This window comes from Triticum dicoccoides, chromosome 7B (assembly GCF_002162155.2).
Source record: "Triticum dicoccoides isolate Atlit2015 ecotype Zavitan chromosome 7B, WEW_v2.0, whole genome shotgun sequence".
NCBI classification, from domain to species: domain Eukaryota; kingdom Viridiplantae; phylum Streptophyta; class Magnoliopsida; order Poales; family Poaceae; genus Triticum; species Triticum dicoccoides.
The window spans coordinates 520,523,480-520,545,847 of NC_041393.1; the positions used below are offsets into that span (position 1 = coordinate 520,523,480).

The following is a 22,368-nucleotide window of genomic DNA, read 5'->3' on the forward strand; positions in this document are numbered from 1 at the left end:
CGGTCATCAGGACTACCAGCCCAGTCTGCATAGATGGCGCAGGCTGCAGAAGCAAGCCATGATAAGAAGTGAGGCAGACATAACAAAGAATCCGCTTCACGGCTGACCAATGAGATGTCCTGGGTGCATGGAGAAACTGATAGACACGGTTGACTGCATAAGAGACGTCTGGTCTGGTGATAGTAAGATACTGGAGACCACCAACAAGACTGCGGTACTCAGTAGCATCATCAGATGAGAGAGGATCTCCATCAAGAGCAGACAACCGATCAGTGGCCGACATCGGAGTGCTGGCAGGTTTACATTTCAGCATTCCAGCACGACGCAACAAGTCCAGAGAGTACTTCTGAGTAAGAGTGAGCCGAGCAAAAGAGCGTGAAACCTCCAGACCAAGAAAGAAGTGCAGAGCACCTAGATCCTTGACAGCAAAATCACCACTCAAGGCAGCCACAAGACGATCTGCAACAGCATTTGAGGAACTGATGAGGATGATATCATCAACATAAACCAGCAAATACATCATAACCTCAGGACGCTGAAGAAGAAACAATGACGTGTCAACAGTGGAGGGAATAAACCCAAGCGCCCGGAGAACAGAGCCGAGGCGTGCATGCCATGCACGGGGAGCCTGCTTGAGCCCATAGAGCGCCTTAACCAGACGACAGAGATGGTGAGGACGGTCCGGATCCACAAACCCTGGCGGCTGACGCATATAAACCTCCTCCTCCAAGACTCCATGCAAGAAAGCATTCTGCACATCAAGCTGACGAAGGAACCATCCTCGAGTAACAGCCAAAGACAACAGCAAGCGAATGGTAGTGGGCTTGATAACCGGACTGAACGTGTCTTCATAATCAAGACCATACCTCTGTTTGAAACCCTTGGCAACGAGCCGCGCCTTGTAGCGCTCAATAGAACCATCAGCATGTCTCTTGACTTTAAAACCCACTTGGAATCAGTAATGTTAACACCAGACTGTGGGGGAACAAGGCGCCAAGTGTCATTCTGAAGCAGAGCCTGAAACTCCTGTTCCATTGCTGCACGCCAATGAGGAATAGCCAGTGCAGCCTGAAAATGATGAGGCTCAGCAGTGGGATCAGCAATAATGTGTGCCATGCAAGCAGCGAGCCATGCGACAGTCCCGTCAGTGCGCTGCTTTGGCTGGAAAACCCCGTTCTGGCTGCGGGTGCGAGGTCGGAGAACATCAGCAGCCGGCTGTGCTGGCGAGACCGAGCAGCACAGGCGACGGCACCAGAGACGAGGCGGTCGGCGAACCAGCCCGCGGGGAGACCGGTGGGGTCAAGGCAGTCCAGGCCGGCCCATCTGGCGCGGGCGAAGTGGCTGCCGGGCTGGGCGAGGTAGCCAAGGGCCCAGCCACCAGGCCGGGAGAGAGCGACGCCCACGGGGCGGGTGAGGGCGTCCCCCGCGGGACGGATTCCACCGAGGCGGGTGAGGGCGTCGCCCGCGGGGCAGCTGCCACAAAGCCGGGCGAGCCCGCGCCCGTTATGCATGCCCCATGCAGCGGATCCTCGTCGCGCTCCAGAGGCACTCCTCGAGCTGGAGTAGCATCCGGCACCTGTTCATCAAGTAGCTCGAGCCGAGCACCACGTCCAATACCTGCAGCATGATTAGGGAGCAACACAGGAGCATTTGCAACATCCACAAATTGGTCAGGCAAAAATACGATGGAGTGAACAGGTGGCATAGGAGTTGCAGAGTTAGTCGAAAGTGCATGAAAAGGAAACACATTCTCATCAAAAACAACGTCACGAGAGATGTAGACACGATTGGTGGGAACGTGTAGGCATTTGTACCCTTTGTGAAGGGAACTATACCCAAGAAAAACGCACTTTTTAGACCGAAACTCTAACTTACGTTTGTTGTATGGACGCAAATGGGGCCAACATGCACTCCCAAACACTTTTAGAAAAGTGTAATCTGGGATTTCATTGAGCAAGAGTTCAAGAGGAGTTTTCATATGCAGAAGTCGTGAGGGTAGCCTGTTTATCAAGAAACACGCGGTGGAGAAAGCATCACTCCAAAACCGAAACGGCACGGAGGCATGAGCTAGCGAGGTAAGGCCAGTTTCTACAAGATGACGATGCTTACGTTCAGCGGTTCCATTCTGCTGATGTGTATGAGGACAAGACACACGGTGCGAAATCCCAAACTTGTTAAAAAAAGTATTGAGGTTGTGATATTCAACCCCCCCCCCCAGTCGGATTGAACATGAATAATTTTCTGCTTAAGGAGACGCTCAGCATGTGCTTGAAACTGAATAAAGACATCGAACACATCAGATTTTCGCTTAATAAGATAAAGCCAAGTAAACCGACTATAAGCATCAATGAAACTGACATAATAATTATGGCCACTAACGGATGTTTGGGCATGGCCCCATACATCAGAAAACACAAGCTCAAGAGGATGTTTCACAACACGACTAGACTCTGAAAACGGAAGTTGGTGACTCTTGCCCTGCTGACAGGCATCACAAATTGTTTCAGCAGTTTTATTGGACACAACTGGTAGTTCATGACGATGTAGCACATGACGAACTATAGGAGCAGCAGGGTGACCAAGGCGCGCATGCCAATGTGTAGGTGACACACGAACACCGCTGAACGCCTGAGGAGAAGACTGCATAGAAGATGTGGGCAGCGCATCAAGTGCATATAAACCATGGCAAAGACGGCCACTAAGCAGAACAGCCCTCGTGTCCCGATCCTTGATAAAGAAACAAAAAGGGTGAAACTCAGCAAGGACATTATTATCACGAGTAAGTTGAGGAACAGACAACAAACTACGTGTAGCAATGGGAACTCAAAGCACATTAGAAAGATGCAGTTTTCGAAAGTTGTGTGCAATAAGTGAGGCCTGACCAACATGGGAGATGTGCATACCTGCTCCATTGGCGGTGCGAACCTGATCATGACCGCGATATGGCTCCTGAGTGGAGAGCTTGCCCATCTCGCTGGTGAGGTGGTTCGTAGCTCCCGTGTCCATGTACCATGTAGGATCAATGGAGTAGGATGGAATGCGTCCGTGCTCATGACTCGTCACCGCAGCAGCCGCCTGCTTTTCATTCCCTTTGCCGTTGTTGCCTAGGCCAAGGAAGTCTTGCTTGTAGCGACGATGACAGCGGGAGGCTATGTGACGCTCAATGCCACACAGTTGGCAGGCCTGCTGGGCACTGCAGCAAGGGCAGCAAGCCACCGGCCGAGACCCGCCAGTGATGAATGGTGCGGTGCTCCGTGAAGTCGGCTGAGATGAAGCTGTCGGCTTGGGGGGGAGCGACGGCTTCTGTGGTTTGCCGCTCCTGGTCGCGGCATTAGCGGAGGCAAAGCTCGGGGAGGCACGACGCGCCTTGATGCGTTGCTCGCGACCAAGAAGGCGCGCATAAAGTTCCCGTGGCGAAAGAGGCGCCTCGCGACCATGAACATTCTCGATGAGATTATCATAGTCATCATCGAGGCAATTGAGCACGTGGGTGGTGAAGTTCTCATCTCCAAGTGGCTGACCGATCGAGGCCAAGGTGTCAGCGAGACTGGACATCTTGTTGAAGTACTCTGTGATGGTCATGCCGTCGAGCTTCGTCCCCCCCAACTCAGTGCGTATGGAGTGAGCACGCGCTTGAGATTGGGAAGCAAAACTGCTGTGAAGCGCAGACCAGGCCTCCCGGGACGTCGCAGCGAAGATGACAAGCGACGACACGCTCGGGGTGAGCGACGACTGGATGGCCGAGAGGATCGTCTGGTCCTGAGCCACCCACACGTGATGAGCGGATGATACGGCGGCGGACACGGGATGGAGCCATCAACATAGCCCTCCAAATAGCGTCTCCGGAGGAGAGGTAGCACCTGAGCCCGCCACGACAAGTAGTTGTCCGGCGTAAGCTTCACCGGAAGGAGATGCGAGAAGTAAAACGGCGATAGAGCCGGAGCGTAGCCCGCAGGAGCATGTGTCGGGGGCGCATGAAACCCCATCATCGGATCAGCATCAACGTGAGGAGCGAGCTCATAGCCAGTGGCAGCCGGGGCAATCGGTGAACCGAGCGGGGCCCCCAAGGGCACGGCGGGTGCCGCGCCGTGAGCCGCCCATAGGGCTGCGGGTGCGACGGGGCCACCTGGGACGACGTAGGCGTCGATCCATAGGGTGACGCCGGCCAAGCAGGAGGCAGCGGCGGTGCGGCGCCGTAGGTTGGTGCAGGGGCGCCATACCACGCGTCGTAGGGCTGAGGGGCGCCGTAGGGCTGAGGGGGAGCCACCCCATACGCAGGCGGCGCAGGGCCGCAAAAGGACGGCAGCGCCAAGGTGATGGTCGAGGGAGCAGCGCCATGGGAGGCGATCGGCGACGGATCGCCCTACCCGCCCTGCCCGTCCTGCCCGACCAGAGGGCCCGCGGGCGGCAGAGGTTGCCGCCAGGCGGTAGCGAGCGGGTGCGAGGCAAGGAAGGGCGACGACGGGGCGATCGGGGCGACGGCGCTGGAGGAAGCCGGCGCGGCGGCGGCGTTGGAGGAGGCCATCGCGGCGGCGGCGGCGGTAGGAGATGCAGCGGAAGACATAAAACCCTAGTCTGATACCATGTTAGATGAGAATATTGGGGCAACTGCTCGACACCCTAAGGGGGTGCGGCTATCTCATTATATATAAGTACCAAAGGGTACAAGTACAAGGTATATGCACAAGTCTACGTATACACAAGTCTACGTATACATATACAGTCTAACAAGGTTCAGTTTGTGGTTGCTGAACTATGTTGTGCTTAACTTATTCTAAAATCTGCTGCAGAAAAATAGCCACGAAAGCAGGAAAAAACATGTTAACCAAACTGGAGAATAGATCCAAATGGATGCTACACTCTTTAGTGATGATAAAAAAAACGCTCCTAGGCATGTGCTTAAGCGTGTGCTTAGGTGAGATAGGCGCCAGCAAGAGGAAAAACAAGGAATTTACGTCTAGTAAAAAATTTAACCTTCATTCCAAGACACTGAAACTTACTCAAAAAGCGATAGCGACGCAAACCCAAGATGATGCCATCTTCAAAAACGTGATGGTAAAAGTGACAGCCGGTTTCGAAGTTATCACCAGCATTGGTGTGCCCAGATATATCTGAAAATTTCACAACAAGAACATTGTCGTCCCCAACAACTTTCTGTAGACTAGTCCTTGTGTTCTCTATATATGGCCCCTGAAACCAAAATAAAATATAATAAAGTTATATGCAATCTCAATATACTGGTAACCAACGCTCAATATGGAAAATAGAAGAAAACAAAAAAGAACATTTTACATATGGTGTCTCTACGACTCTACCTATTCACAGCAAGTCAACAACTAAGACTAGCATTTTTTTAATGACTGTCAAGTGAGATCCTCCACAAAAATCGCAGTTGATAATTTGAAATTAATATAGAAAAGAATAGGCAGATAAATTCATAAATATTCTCCAATGTTGCAACGCTAGAGAAGAAATGACACATGAACTTGACCATCCTTAATTTCTTAAATGACTGAGCAATTAAAATGTTCAGCTAAATATTTGATTAACAAGATGTAAATACCACTCGACAGCTGTGTATATATAGAACACTGTTTTGGTGCCCATGAGTGCCTACATTCATGTTTCTGAAATGTACATGATGATATTTAAACTTTGCACATACTAATAACATTGCACACGCTACATCGACGAATTCTCAGACTAATGGAGCATCAAATCAAGCACTTTCTACAAAATAGGCCACCCGTGAGCATCAAATAATTTTCTAATCAGGAGATTTGGAAAAACTGATGTGTATCCTAGAGTAATGGTCTAATGGATACAACTCAAGAGAACAAAGTAAACTTCCGAACCTTGAAAACCGTAACTACAGAATCGCCTCTTTGCTCGATATGGCAATGGTACACTCTTGTCTTGCTTGGGTCCCAATCAAGATTCTACAAGTATCAGTTCAATGATAATTCCATGAGACGCATGCTGGCATTTATAGAGAGAGAACACGCGGACAAGGAAAATATATTTGACTTATCCAAATGGGGACTATAAATTTCACATATCAATAGGCATCAAATGGTGGGTGCTATTGCAACATGAGCCTACAGGTGCGTTCCCGGAGATGCATAATATGGGCTATGGCCTAAACATATATTCTCATTAAACTTATACATGAGTCAGCAAGATAAAAAGGTAAAAAATTCTTGGTTTTTAAGTAAACTGACTAAATATCCACAATTAACAAACAGAAAGTTATCAAAGGCAGAGCACAGAACGGATATATCCATCAAAATAGAAGAAACTATGCCATAAATGGACATGTAACAATATTGGGTGGGTGGGCGCGTGAGTCATCCTGTATTAGCTGTATACATGATAGGCAGTAGTAAACATAACAGATAATAATAAGAGAACAAAACCTGTCTCCTGTCACACTCTGCTAGAAACTCGTGACCAAATTTGTTCCATATTTCCAACTCAAAACGATCCATGGGCAGTGAATTCAAGGACCTAATATAGTCCTCATGTAGTACACCCACGTCTTCTATCTTCTTCCTACAAATGAGGGCAAGAGATCAGTAGCAACATAATGAAGACAGCAGATATCCACAACAATAGGTGCGCGCGTTGTACGGTAGCTTATTTGTTCGCTAAAGGGAAATATAAACCAAATTAAGACTTACCCTGCAAGATAGACATATATCATGAAAATCTGAACAAACTCTAGCTCTCCCAACGCTAACAACTGACGGCTCGCGGTTGCCCTTGATGCGTTTGCAGTAACAAGAGGGTCTGCTGGCATCATGCACTCCATGGTTGGTGATGCTTGGACCCCCACAGTTCCTGATGGGCACCCCATCTGATGCACACGCCTTGTGATCTCGCGCACTGGACTTGGGGTGGAAACCATCCTTGGAGACGTAGGAATGATCTGCCGGACCGGGCTATCAAACCCCACCTGATGCTGCAACCCAGACACCATGCCGAGGCCAGGGCTCCCAACTTGCACCATAGCCTGGTCTGGCACCCCATGGGCCAATGGCGGGTTAGGACTACCAACCTGCAACGGTTGTACCTGGTCTTGCATCCTGAAAGACGGATGCTCGACAAACTCTTCCATTCCTCCTTGGTTTGGCATCACGGGTAACATTTCTGGGACATTGCAATCAGGTTTATCAACCTCCATTGCAACTGGGTTCGGCAACAAGCAAGCAACTGCCCGAACAGGGCTCCCGTTGCTGTTGCTATGTAAACCGTGAGGCGTCTGACGGGCAGGGCTTTCGACCTCGATCATGGCATGGTTTGAGAGATTGAAAGCCAATTCACTGCCTGGAGCGTTATCGTCCATTTGAACATCATCATCGTGCATTGGTCCCAGTACAGAGTCATCTGTTGGATGAAAGACTTCATGATTAGAGTACTGTAACCGTGGTAACACATGGTGGTAAAACGAAGAAAAATAACCAGGAGAATTTTGATTCAGAGAAAGGTGTAGATTGGCATATCAGAGACATTTTTATTGCAGAACACACACGGATCAGATGAACTCGAACCCAACAAGCTCCAAAACAATAAGGTGGCAAAGAGGAAGTCGATCAATGTGCTTGATTGCTTGAAGCAGCAATCGCTGTAGCCACGCAAGCCAAGTAGAATTAAATTTCAGTCCAAGAACAGGCGTCCCCCCCTCGCAAAATACTATGCTAAATATCAGTAGGTTCGAACAAACCAAAATCAGTACTAAAAAGGATCTTTGAAACACCATTCCGCTGAAAATGTAAGTTTTAGCACAGAGAAAACCCAAAAGCCCGCCACGAGTGGAATGAAACCCAAATAAGGGCGAAAAAATCAAACAGAAACGATTCCCTCCAAAACGACCCAGAATAGCAAGTCCCGAACCGGAGCAGCTAAGCAATCCGCACCTCCGCTGGAGGGGCCGGAGGCGTAGATGGCGCTCTCGGCGCTAGGGGCGTCCGGCGCGTTCCTCGCCGCCCACATGATATAGCCGGAGAAGTTCCGGACGGGCTTCCGCGACTCCCTTATCAGCCGCAGCACCCGCAGCGCGGCCGCCTCGCCGATGTCCGCGAGCATCTGCCGCGCGCGCGGGTCGGCGTGCTGATCCAGCCGCGCCTCGATCTGCTGCAGCTCCCAGCCCACCGCGGCCGGGAGCGGCGGGGCCGGCGGAGCGCGCATTTGCGCCGGGGAGGCCGGGCCGGGGGTGCTCATTAGGGTTTAGTGTTTAGGTCCTCCGCTCGCGTGAGGCGGAGGAGCCAAAGGGAGACGGCGGCGGGGCGTGCTCTTCCCTCTCCTCTCCACTCTCTGCCGAAGCTTTCTTGGACGATGACAGGAAAGAGTTTGGGAACAGGGGCGCCAGAGCAGAGGAGGAGTATACGGCTTCAAGGCTTCGAGGAGAAGGAGGTGGTGCGGCAGGTGGGCCCGGCGTTCCTTAAAAAAAGAAGAATGGCTGCACGCTGCAGCCCGAGGAGTCCACTCGTTTGGCACTCTGTGCAGCAGCTAGAATAGGCTAGTAGAAAATGCGTGAGCAGTCAATTCAAGCAGTCAAACAATGACCTCTTTTAACTCCATTCGACCCTTACTGCCGCCTGGTTTATTAGTTTTTTTATTTTGTGCAAAATTTTGACCTTACATTTAACTAATAAAATGTTAATTCATGTCATAAAAAATAATATAATTAAAAATTATGTTCAAATACGAATTCAGCGATATAATTTTTAGTGACATGCATTAATATTTTGCTATTTAAATTTATAGTTAAAATTTAGCATAAACTATAAAAAACTTGTAAACAAAGACCGAGGTACTCCCTCCGTCGAGGTGCATAAGGAATGTAAGAAGAGACACTGTGATTTAGGCGCGTAGAGATTGGGTGAGGTGAAAATTAAATGATCTATTTTATGGGCAGCTAGCGCGTCATCCAAACATGGCAGCCAACCAACTTGCTTGTTAATACTTTTTCTGTTCTTAAATATAAGTCTTTTTAGATATTCCACAATGGACTACATACGGAGTAAAATGAGTGGATCTACACTCTAAAATATGTCTATATACATCCGTATGTAGTTTGTAGATGAATCTCTAAAAAGACTTATATTTAGAGCATCTCCAGTCGTTGGCCCCCCTAGGGGGCTTGAAAAATCGCTGCCTATGGGCGAACCGGCGCTAAAATCGGCTTGTGGGCGATTGGGTTCCCAGCCGCCGCCCCCAGGTCGACCCCAGGTGCCGATATCGGCCCAATTTTAATGCAAATTTGCCTGCTTTTCAGCCCACTTTCGGCGCAAAAAGGGCCCACTATCGGCCCATATTCGCCGTGCTTCAGCGCAAATTGAACATAAGTTATTTTTTATCACATAGTTCATCACAGAAAATCAGTAGAAATCAAATAGTTCAATACAAATTATATAGTTCAACAAATATAAACTCATATTTCATCACACATCGTGCTAGGCATTGCCCTTGAGCCTCCATAGGTGCTCCACCAGATCCTGCTGCAGTTGTTGATGCACTTGTGTGTCTCAGATCTCCTGACGCATATTAATGAAGGCAGTCCAGGTTGCCGATAGCTGGTGATCAACTTGGGCAAGAGGACCCTGCATGTAATATGGTTCAGTGTCAAATACTGGCTCTTCCTACTCGCTCTCAATGATCATGTTGTGCAAGATGACACAACAAGTCATGATCTCCCACATTTGATCTTTCGGCCAGGTCTGAGCGGGGTACCGGACAACAGCAAATCGAGATTGGAGCACACCAAATACCCGCTCGACATCCTTACTGCAAGCCTCCTGAACCTTCACAAAGTGGGAGTTCTTGCCTCTTGGCACAGGGTTTGAGATAGTCTTCACAAATGTAGACCATCTCGGATAGATGCCATCTGCTAGGTAGTATCCTTTGTTGTAGTGTCGCCCATTGACCTCGAAGTTCACCGGAGGAGAATGACCTTCAGCCAGCTTGGCAAAGACAGGAGAGCATTGTAGCACGTTGATGTCATTGTGAGTTCCTGGCATACCAAAGAAGGAGTGCCAAATCTAGAGGTCATGTGTGGACACTGCCTTAAGTACCACACTATAACCGCCTTTGGCGCCTTTGTACATCCCCTGCCAAGCAAATGGACAGTTTTTCCATTTTCCAGTGCATGCAGTCGATGCTTCCAAGCATCCCAGGAAATCCTCTTGCTGCATTCTGTGCTAAGATCCGAGCAGTGTCTTCAGCATTGGGTGATCGCAAGTATTGCGGTCCAAACACTGTCACCACTACCCTGTAGAACTTGTAGAAACACTCAATGGTCACAATACATGGTATAATTTTTTTCTTTTAATTCAATCTTCGCCAATTGCAATTTATTTAGCTCAAATTTACAGCATTAGGTAATTTTTGTGTTCAGCGTCTAGACTACCTGGATCCGTTCAAATTTGTGTTCTTGTATTTATCTATGGGTACTAGCAAACAAAATTTCATATTGATATATGCCACATATAGATCACAAAGTTGAAGTACTAGTATAGATCTCACAAAACAATAAATGAAAACCTCCAAGTTACTACCTCTATGTTACTACCCGCTATGGAGGTAGTAACATAGAGTAGTAACATATGCATGTTACTACTCTATATTACTCCCCACAATGGCTAGTCTTACTCTTAGGCTTTTTCAAGTGCTCCATGGTGTACAGGGTGCTAAGGGTGCCACATAGGCAGAAAAATAGTGTGGCAAAGCAATTAAAGAGAAGAGAAAGCATTATAGTGACCCAAAAAAACCAATACTAAGCACGTGGACCTATACAAAAGGACTACCAACCGATACATGAAGGAGTTTTGTCACTAAGCAATTAAATAAAGGTGGCTTAGCTACAAAAGGTAAGCACTGATGCATTGGGGACATTAGTTGTTAAACATTTTAATGCACATAGCACCTCTTAACACCTCCCCCAATGCAAAGGTGCTTATGCTTCTTTGTTTGGGCTGCAGACTCCTGAGAATCGGCTGCGTGTTGGATTCCTAAAATCAGCTATGGCTGCAGATTCCGAGAATCAGAAGCAGGCTCTTTGTTTACCCGGCTTTAGAGAAATTGAAAGTGTTGTCAAATGTCTAGAACACCCCAAATGTGCTAATGTGCAATAACAAAACTTGCATGACATGGCCACTAGCAGAACGATGTGGGTGGTGGGGGGCAGGTTTACCGGAGGTAGGTGGACTACCCTATCAGAGTATGGTGGCCGGAGCTCAGAGAGGGGCGGGCATATGCGGATATCGGAGGCGGCGGGTCACAGGCGGATTTCATGGGCAGCGGTAGTGGCGGGGCTCCATGGCCACAGTAGGGCGGAGGCGAAGGTTTTGGCACTGGATCCACCCGTTCCATTGCCGGAATAGGGGGTGGAGGAGTTGGCATCAGATCCACCCGTTTTGGAGTCGATGGGAAGAAGCTAGCAACGTTGAAAGCTACTCGAGCCCCGCATCGCCTCTCTCTCTCTCTATGTGTGTGTGTGTGTGTTCGTACAGGGTAGACGATAACTTGTGGTGGAGAATTTGGGTCAGGGGAGGAGCGACTTCTTGTTGTAATAATGGGTAGAACTTGGGCCAAACTTCAAGTTGGGTAAGTGGCAGCTCGGGAATCATCGAGAATCACCAAATTCGCAGCTTCGACTTGGACGTGAGTGGTAGTTCATTTTCTAGAAGCGATTATAGGAAGCTGGGGTGAGAATTTGTATGTCTGTTTTGGATACTAATTTTATGAGGCCTAGAATCTGGCAATCTGTAGCTGAAGCCCAAACAAAGTCCACCTTAGACGGGGTGCTAAGGGCATTAAATAACTTAGCAACTCAACCCCTCAATGCATATGTGCTTAAATTGTTATTATACTCTATTTAATGATTTAGCACATAAACTCATCCATGCATTGGTTAACTTCTTTCATTTAAGTTGTTTGCCTAGGTTCACATGCTTGGCATTGGTTCTTTCTGGGGTCACCAAAGTGCTCCCTCTTCCCCTTAATTACCGTGTCATGTTATTTTAATGCTTATATGGCATGCTTAGCACCTCTCTACCATGGAGCAATGGGAAGGGCCTAGAAATCCTGAATTCTCTAAGATGCCCTATGCACCTGGATGGAGGGAGTAGTGCTCATCAGTGGTACAACTGCTTGGCGACCTTCTCTACAGGATCCCTTTTCGGATGAATTTGTGTGCTCCTTCTTTGCATGTTTCGTTGATAGCAAGTGAGCAATGCAAGGGCAACTCCAACGCGGTTCATCAAATCATCTTAATGTTTGGATTAAATGGTCCACATATAGTTTTTGTCATTCGACATGAGTCGACAAATGTTCGCTGACACGGGCAGATATTCAAAATCACACACTTGTCTCCTAAGGTTTTTTTTGGAAAACGTTCGATCTATTCACCCTCAATTATGGAAGTACAATGAACACCAAAAATAATATAAAATACATCCAAATACGTTGACCATGTAGCGCGGTGACGGCTGCAGGGGTTTTCCTAGGAATTCCATGGAATACCCAAGATTCTGACCCTAACCCTAAACACTAATACCCAAAGCGGCAGAGCAGCCCACCCGCCCCGGTACTGTACTGACCCTTCCGTCAGCCGACTGCATCCACGGGTCCAGCCCACACGACACACGACACATGACACAAACGAGTAGGTCGCCCTCCTCCCAGTCGGCCAGCCACGGCGCCGACCGACGAGGCCAGCAACACGCCCACGCCGGGCTAGCAGCTGGTAGCAAGCTATTCCAGGCAGTGGAGGTGACGACCCTCTCCCTCCGTCACTCCCAGTCCCAGTGTAAAACGTAGGTTTTGGGAGAACTGGCTCAACCCTCTATGGGTTGTGAGGGAGTCCTGGATTAAGGGGTCCTCGGACAGCCGGACTATATGCATATGTCGAACTGTTGGACTATGAAGATACAAGATAGAAGACTTCGTCCCGTGTCTGGATGGGACTCTCCTTTGCATGGAAGGCAAGCTTGGTGGTTAAGCTATGAAGATTCCTTTCTCTATAACCGACTCTGTATAACCCTAGCCCCCTCCGGTGTCTATATAAACCGGAGGGTTTAGTCCGTAGGACAAGAACAATCATAACCATAGTCCATAGGCTAGCTTCTAGGGTTTAGCCTCTCCGATCTCGTGGTAGATCAACTCTTGTAATACTCATATCATCAAGATCAATCAAGCAGGAAGTAAGGTATTACCTCCATCGAGAGGGCCCGAACTTGGGTAAACATTGTGTCCCCCGCCTCCTATTACCTTTAGCCTTAGATGCACAGTTCGGGACCCCCTACCCGAGATCCGCCGGTTTTGACACCGACATTGGTGCTTTCATTGAGAGTTACACTGTGTCGTCACCATAAGGCTTGATGGCTCATCCAATCGTCTACAACAACACAGTCCAGGGTGAAGTTTTTCTCCCCGGACAGATCTTTGTATTTGGCGGCTTTGCACTGCGGGCCAACTCTCCTGGCCATCTGGAGCAGATCGACAGCTACGCCCCTGGCCATCAGGTCAGGTTTGGAAGCTTGAACTACACCGTCGACATCCGTGGAGACTTGATCTTCGACGGATTCGAGCCCATGACAGCCGCGCCCTGCCGCCATGATGAACATGACCTAAATCTGTCATCAGACTGTGCGCAGGAGATCATGCCTATAATCGCATTGGCCATAGATCCAGAGCAGAGTACGCCATCCGAGAGCGGGAGGCTCAACCTCACCACGGAAGCCGCGGACTCAGCAACATTAGAGCCGAACACAGACCTGACCTCCAATGAAGCATGTGTCATTGGAACCTCAGACTCGTCTCCGGCAATAGCCTCCGAACCGCGTGCATCCGCACCCATCGAATCTGACTGGGCGCCGATCTTACAGTTCAGCTCCGCGGACATCTTCCAACACTCACCCCTAGGTGACGTGTTAAACTCATTAACGTCTCTCTCCTTGTCAGGAGATTCCTGGCCGAACTATGTCCGGCTTGAGTGGGATGCGGACGACGAAGAACTTCGTTTCCCATCCACCACCCACTTGATAGCCATTGTCGATGATTTGACCGACATGCTCGATTTTGACTCCGAAGACATCGACGGTATGGACGACGATGCCGGAGAAGAACAGGAACCACCGCCCAAAGGGCGCTGGACAGCCACCTCCTCATACGATATATACATGGTGGATACATCCAAAGAAGACAATGGCAATGACATAAAAGATGCAGTTGATGATAAACTTCCTGAGAAGCAGTCTAAGCGCCAACATCAGCGGTGCCGCTCTAAATCACACCATGGTAAAAATAGTGATACCGGCACAAGAGAGAATAGCACTCCGAAAGATGCCGAAGACAACGTAGACCCCGCCAAGCCAAGTTTCAAACAGGCCGAACGGGAAGATGGGCTAGCCAGCCCCGATGAACAGGTCGTGAACGACAACTCGGAGGATAGCAACTACATGCCTCTCTCCGAGGATGAGGTGAGCCTCATTGACGAAGAATTTATCATGCCAGAGGATCCCGTCAAGCAGGAGCATTTTAAGCGCCGCCTTATAGCCACGGCAAAGAGCCTGAAGAAGAAAAAGCAGCAGCTTCAAGCTGATCAGGATCTGCTCACTGATAGATGGACTGAGGTCCTGGCAGCCGAGGAATATGGACTCGAACTCCCAACCAAAAGTTACCCAAAGCGCAAATTGCTACCTCAATTCGACGACGAGGCGTCGGAACCAGCACCGCCAGCACATAATGCGGCCGACCGACCACCGTGTGGTCGAGACAAAGCGGAAATTCAGCCCGAACACCAGCCGGCACCTCGCCGAACAAATAGAAACACAACTCGGGGATACATACATGACCTGCGGTATGACTTGGAGGACAGAGCAGGCCAGACCAGATCGATCTACGGATCGCCGGGGGTGCGCCCCAATGCGCAACGACGACCACCACGCCGGTCATAATAAACACACACCTGTCCGGGCCGAATACCGCAGACCGGCTCCATCCGAGCTACGTCGCGACGTAGCCCGGCACAGAGGCGCCGCACACCCCCTATGCTTCACCGATGAAGTAATGGAACATGAATTCCCAGAAGGGTTCAAACTTGTAAACATCGATGGAACAACAAACCCCGTGGTATGGATCGAGGACTTCCTTCTCCATATACATATGGCCCGCGGCGATGATCTCCATGCCATCAAGTACCTCCTGCTAAAACTTAAGGGACCAGCTCGGCACTGGTTAAACAATCTGCCCGAAAACTCTATCGGCAGTTGGGAGAACCTGGAAGATGCATTCCTTGACAACTTCTAGGGCACCTATGTCCGACCTCCGGATGCTGATGACTTAAGTCATATAATCCAACAGCCTGGAGAGTCAGCCAGGAAATTCTGGACTCGGTTCTTAACTAAAAAGAACCAAATCATTGACTATCCGGATGCCGAAGCCCTAGCGGCCTTTAAGCATAACATCTGCGATGAGTGGCTCGCCTGACACCTTGGTCAAGAGAAGTCGAAGTCCATGGCAGCCCTCACAACGCTCATGACTCGCTTTTGTGCGGGCGAGGATAGCTGGCTAGCTCGTAGCAACATCACCTCAAGTAAACCTGGCACTTCTGAAGCCAAAGATAGTAACGACAATCCCCGACGGAACAGACACAAGCGTCAAAATAATGGCGATAATGCCGAAGACACGGCGTCAATGCCGGATTCAGTGGCTCCAAGTCCGATCAGCGGAAAAAGTCATTTAAACAAAGCAATCCGGACCCGTCCAGTCTGGACCGCATACTCGATCGTCCATGTCAAATCCACGGCACCCCCGATAAACCAGCCAATCACACCAACAGAGAATGTTGGGTCTTTAAACAGGCCGGCAAGTTAAATGCTGAAAACAAGGAAAGGGTATCGCCAAGTGACGATGACGAGGAACCCCGGCCATCGAACACAGGGGGTCAGAAGAAGTTTCCTCCCCAAGTAAAAATGGTGAATATGATATATGCTACCCATATCCCCAAAAGGGAGCAGAAGCACACACTAAGGGACGTCTACGCGATGGAGTCAGTCGCCCCAAAATACAACCCGTGGTCCTCCTGTTCGATCGCCTTTGATCGAAGGGACCATCCGACCAGTATCCGTCATGGCGGTTCAGCCACACTCGTGCTTGACCCTATTATTGATGGATTCCACCTCACACGCGTCCTCATGGACGGTGGTAGCAGCCTGAACCTGCTTTATCAGGATACAATGCGCAAAATGGGTATTGATCCCTCAAGGATCAAACCCACCAAAACCACCTTTAAAGGTGTCATACCAGGTGTATAGGCCCGCTGCACGGGCTCAATCACACTGGAAGTGGTCTTCGGATCCCCGGATAATTTCCGAAGCGAAGAGCTACTCTTCGATATCGTCTCCTTCCGCAGTGGTTATCACGCACTGCTCGGACGAACCGCATTTGCCCGTTTCAATGCGGTGCCGCACTATGCCTACCTTAAGCTCAAGATGCCCGGACCTCGCAGTGTTATAACAGTCAACAGAAATACAGAGCGCTCCCTCCGTACTGAGGAGCACACCGCGGCCCTTGCAGCAGAAGTACAAAATAGCCTCCTTAGGCAAAACCTCAATTCAGCAATAAAGCCCCTGGACACCGCTAAGTGGGTCCGTGCTAACCTGCAACAGGATCATCCCGCTCGTCCAGAGCTTAGCTAGCAATACAGCCTTCGTCTCAGCCCCAATAAAGCGGCGAAATTCATGTCGTGCGTACACAACTTCGCACATAAAATACCATGGGCATGGACGGAGGCACAGCTAGACTGCGGCCCACAATGCGGCTCAACCGCTCCTGATCCGCATACCTTCATTTTTTTCTCTTTCTTTCAGGTCTTTTCACCTCTCAAGGCCTTTTCTGATAAACCTGCTCATCGGACCCGTAGCGGGACGGATACGCCAAGAAAGCTAGGGGCTCGGACGTACAAGGGAATACCAGGTGGTCTTGCTAACGATCGTCATACCTGTTTTAAATACCCGCCTGCAGCTTGCTCTTGGTCGTGGCATGTTAAATAGCCTTATTTTCTTATTGCACTACTTTGTACAGATACGCCTTGACGTGTCAATCAACTTACAATGAAAAATAGTCTGCAGCTTTTGCCCATTACTTAAAAATTTTCATTGTCCATTTATTTTCAATTGCAACCGTACATTCCGGTACGCCTTAATTTGCCAGAGGCTTCAGTGTACCCCATAACATGGCAAGAAAGTCTAAACACTTTTACAGTATAGTTCGACACCCCGAAATTATAACATTATATGCATCGGCTCTGAATCATGTCTCTGGTCAATAGTTGGGTTGCCCGGCTCATGTGCTTGCTACCCTATGATAACCCACGAGTATAGGGGATCGCAACAATTTTCGAGGGTAGAGTATTCAACCCAAATTTATTGATTCGACACAAGGGGAGCCAAAGAATATTCTCAAGTATTAGCAACTGAGTTGTCAATTCAACCACACCTGGAAACTTAGTATCTGCAGCAAAATGTTTAGTAGCAAAGTAATATGATAGTGGTGGTAACGGTAACAGAAGTAAAGATAGCAAAAGTAATGTTTTTGGTATTTTTGTAGTGATTGTAACAGTAGCAACGGAAAAGTAAATAAGCAAGAACCAGTATATGGAAAACTCGTAGGCATCGGATCAGTGATGGATAATTATGTCGGATGTGGTTCGTCATGTAACAGTCATAACATAGGGTGACACAGAACTAGCTCCAGTTCATCAATGTAATGTAGGCATGTATTCCGAATATAGTCATACGCGCTTATGGAAAAGAACTTGCATGACATCTTTTGTCCTACCCTCCCGTGGCAGCGGGGTCCTATTGGAAACTAAGGGATATTAAGGCCTCCTTTTAATAGAGAACCGGAACAAAGCATTAGCACATAGTGAATACATGAACTCCTCAAACTATGGTCATCACCGGGAGTGGTTCCGATTATTGTCACTTCGGGGTTGCCGGATCATAACACATAGTAGGTGACTATAGACTTGCAAGATAGGATCAAGAACTCACATATATTCATGAAAACATAATAGGTTCAGATCTGAAATCATGGCACTCGGGCCCTAGTGACAAGCATTAAGCATAGCAAAGTCATAGCAACATCAATCTCAGAACATAGTGGATACTAGGGATCAAACCCTAACAAAGCAAACTCGATTACATGATAAATCTCATCCAACCCATCACCGTCCATCAAGCCTACGATGGAATTACTCACACACGGCGGTGAGCATCATGAAATTGGTGATGGAGGATGGTTGATGATGATGATGTCGATGAATCCCCCTCTCCGGAGCCCCGAACAGACTCCAGATCAGCCCTCCCGAGAGAGATTAGGGCTTGGCGGCCGCTCCGTATCGTAAAACGTGATGATTCCTTCACCCTGATTTTTTTCTCCCCGAAAGCCAATATATGGAGTTGGAGTTGGCGTCGGAGGGCCACCAGGGGGCCCACGAGGTTGTGGGGCGCGCCCTAGGGGGGGGGGCGCCCCCCACCCTCGTGGACAGGGTGTGGGCCCCCTGGTCTTCATCTTTGGCAAGGATTTTTTATTATTTATTCTAAGATATTCCGTGGAGTTTCAGGTCATTCCGAGAACTTTTATTTTCTGCACATAAAACAACATCATGGCAATTCTGCTAAAAACAGCATTAGTCCGGGTTAGTTCCATTCAAATCATACAAGTTAGAGTCCAAAACAAGGGCAAAAGTGTTTAGAAAAGTAGATACGACAGAGACGTATCAACTCCCCCAAGCTTAAACCCTTGCTTGTCCTCAAGCAATTCAGTTGACAAACTGAAAGAGAAAAAGAAAAACTTTTACAAACTCGGTTTGCTCTTGTTGTTGTAACATGAAAAGCCAGCATTCAAGTTTCAGCAAATATTATGAACTAACCATACTAACAATAACACAAAGGTCTCACAATTACTCATATCAATAGCATAATCAGCTAGCGAGCTATAATAACAAAACTCCAATGACAACACTTTCTCAAAATTATCATAACATGATATAACAAAATGGTATCTTGCTAGCCCTTTCTGAGACCACAAAACATAAATGCAGAGCACCTATAAAGATCAAGGACTGACTAAACATTGTAATTCATGGTAAAAGAGATCCAGTCAAGTCATACCCAATGTAAACCAATTATAATGAATGCAAACGACAGTGTGCTCTCCAGCGGGTGCTTTTTAATAAGAAGGATGATGACTCAACATAAAAGTAAATAGATAGGCCCTTCGCAGAGAGAAGCAGGGATTTGTAGAGGTGCCAGAGCTCGGTTTTAAAATAGAGATTGAATAACATTTTGAGCGGCATACTTTTGCTGTCAACGCAACAACTATGAGATGACGATATCTTCCATGCTAAACAAATTATAGGTGGTTCCCAAACAGAATGGTAAAGTTTATACTCCCCCTCCTCCACAGGCATCAATCCATGGCTTGCTCGAAACAACGAGTGCCTCCAACATTCAACGGGTCCCAGGGGGAGTTTTGTTTGCAATTATTTTGATTTAGTTTGCATAAAGCATGGGACTGGGCATCCCGGTGACCAGCTATTTTCTCGTGAATGAGGAGCGGAGTCCACTCCTCTTGAGAATAACCGCCTAACATGGAAGATAAGGGCAGCCCTAGTTGAAACATGAGCTGCTCGAGCATACAAAACAGAATTTCATTTGAAGGTTTGGAGTTTGGCACATACAAATTTACTTGGAACGGCAGGTAAATACCGCATATAGGTAGGTATAGTGGACTCATAAGGAACAACTTTGGGGTTTAAGGATTTTGGATGCACAAGCAGTATTCCCGCTTAGTACAGGTGAAGGGTAGCAAAAGACTGGGAAGCGACCAACTGGGAGAGTGACAACAGTCGTAAACATGCATTAAAATTAATTTACACCGAATACAAGCATGAGTAGGATATAATCTACCATGAACATATATATCATGAAGGCTATGTTGATTTGATTCAACTACATGCGTGAACATGTGCCAAGTCTAGTCACTCAATTCATTTAAAGGAGGATACCATCCCATCATACCACATCATAATCATTCTAATAGCATGTTGGCACGCAAGGTAAACCATTATAACTCATAGCTAATCAAGCATGGCACAAGCAACTATAATCTCTAAATGTCATTGCAAATATGTTTACTTCATAATAGCTAACTCGGGAACGATGAATCATCATATTTACAAAAACAAGAGAGGTCGAGTTCATACCAGCTTTTCTCATCCCAATAAGTCCATCATATATCATCATTATTGCCTTTCACTTGCACGACCGAACGATGTGAGTAGTAATAAGAGTGCACGTGCATTGGACTAAGCTGGAATCTGCAAGCATTCAACTCAAGAGAGAAGACAAGTAATATGGGCTCTAAGTTAAATAAACAATCATGCATATAAGAGCCACTTCAACAATTTAATCATGGTCTTCTCCTACTGACCCCCCCAAAAAAGAAAAGAAATAAAAACTATTTACACGGGAAAGCTCCCAACAAGCAAAAGAAGAACGGAAAATATTTTTGGGTTTTCCTTTTTAATTACTACAGCAAAGAAATAAACTACTACTAATTTTTTTGTTTTTCTTAAGGTTTATTAAACACACAAGAAGAAAACAGGAAAAAGAAAGTAATCTAGCATGGATATTACAGTAGAAGAGTATGAACACCGACATCTAGCAATGAGTGTATGTGAGCATGAATGTAATGTCGGTGGGAAATACGTACTCCCCCAAGCTTAGGCTTTTGGCCTAAGTTGGTCTATTGCCAGGGATGGCCTAGCGGATACCCGTAGGTGAAGCTGGGGTCGTACTGCAATGAAGAAGACTCTGACTGCCACTGGCTGGTAACCACCTCTGGATCCCAAGAATAAACAGACTGTCGTGGAGGCTCATCTTGTGGCTCCGGTTCCGGGGCGGGTGCAGGATTTCAATAGGCTTGAATGGCCGCCCACGGAACGATGTGAGGACCTGCAGACAAGTTAAACAAAGAGGGAGCAGGCAAAGTAATAGTCTCAGGGTGATGTTTATCAAAATTTGAGCTCCCCTTCATGACTCTTAACAAGAAAGTCATGCGCTAGCATACTCTTATAATCTAAATAAGCACGGGGCAACGATGTTTCCTCTTTCTCCTCATGCCTAATAGGTATTTCAAAATATTCAGCTAGGCGTGAAGCATAAATGCCTCCAAAGACGGGGCCCTTAGTACGATTCAGATTTAACCGTCTATCAACAATTCCACCCATACTAACAGAGTTATTGCGGTATAAACCATGGAACAAAATGATAACATCAGGAACACTAAGGTTTCCACAGTTTCCGCGACCTATCAATCAACGACTAGCAAATAAGGCAAAGTAGCGTAAAACAGGAAAATGTATGCTAGTAATTCTTGCATCGGAAACCTTCCTGGTTTCTCCCACCGTGATAGTGTTAATAAAAGCTTCTATTTCGTTACGGTGTGGTTCATCCAAGGTGCCCTTAAAAGGTATTTTGCAAACCTCGAAAAATTCGGCTAATGGCATCTTCTTAACAACGTCATATAAATGAAACTCTACTGATGGAGGTGAATTCTTAGGGAAAAAGTAGAAGTTCTACACAAAAGTATTTGTGAGTAAGAGATACTGATGATGTTGGTCGCGAAGGAAGTCGGTGAGACCAGCATTCTTAATTAATAAATAGAAATCTTCATAAATCCCGGCTCTCCTCAAGAAGTCATCAGAAGGCCATTCACACGGCCGGACCTCCGCGGTGCGAGGCAAATTAAATTTGGGCTTCTGTTCTTCTTCCTTTTATTTTTCCTTCGAGCTTCGGCTCGACGAGCCCCTCAAAAGTCTTTTCATTATTTCTGAAACATTCTGAAATTTTTAGTAACTTCAAATAAAAGTGAACCAACTTCAATAAAATTGATAGCAACTACTCCCACGAGTGCCTAGAGCCTATATCAAGCATTAGAACTACTTGGGACCATATAAATTTGACATGCAAGCTCAAGAACATGGTCACCTATGCAGCATAAGTTTGCAATGAATAAAGCACTAGAACAAAAACTAATTGGACCAATGGAGGAGTCACATACCAAGGAACAATCTCCCCAAGCAGTTTTGCAAGAGGTGCTTTGAGCAAGGAGATCGAAAATCACAACAACAGGGGCTGGAACTCGTGCTTGAGTCGGGTTTTCGTGTTTGTGTGAGACAAAGGAAGAAGATGGGTGCAGGGATAAGTGGAGGAGGACCACCATGGGCCCACGAGGTAGGGGGCACGCCCTCCACCCTCGTGACCAGGTGGCAGCTCCCCCCGCGGTGATTTTTGCACA

The 22,368-nt window shown here is 47.7% G+C and overlaps 1 protein-coding gene across 1 annotated transcript in view; it reads right to left on the minus strand.

Moving 5' to 3' along the window:
- LOC119341251 (probable RNA-dependent RNA polymerase 3) overlaps window positions 1-8,347 on the minus strand; it is a 26,213-nt gene extending 17,866 nt beyond the window's left edge. The window contains exons 1-5 of the mRNA XM_037613119.1: window positions 7,917-8,347; window positions 6,681-7,386; window positions 6,417-6,552; window positions 5,856-5,939; window positions 5,001-5,190 (exon numbers count right to left, since the gene is read on the minus strand). Coding sequence (XP_037469016.1) covers window positions 5,001-5,190; window positions 5,856-5,939; window positions 6,417-6,552; window positions 6,681-7,386; window positions 7,917-8,220 — 1,420 coding nt within the window. The 5' untranslated portion in view covers window positions 8,221-8,347. The remainder of the gene's footprint in view (window positions 1-5,000; window positions 5,191-5,855; window positions 5,940-6,416; window positions 6,553-6,680; window positions 7,387-7,916) is intronic.
- Window positions 8,348-22,368: the final 14,021 nt, after the last annotated feature.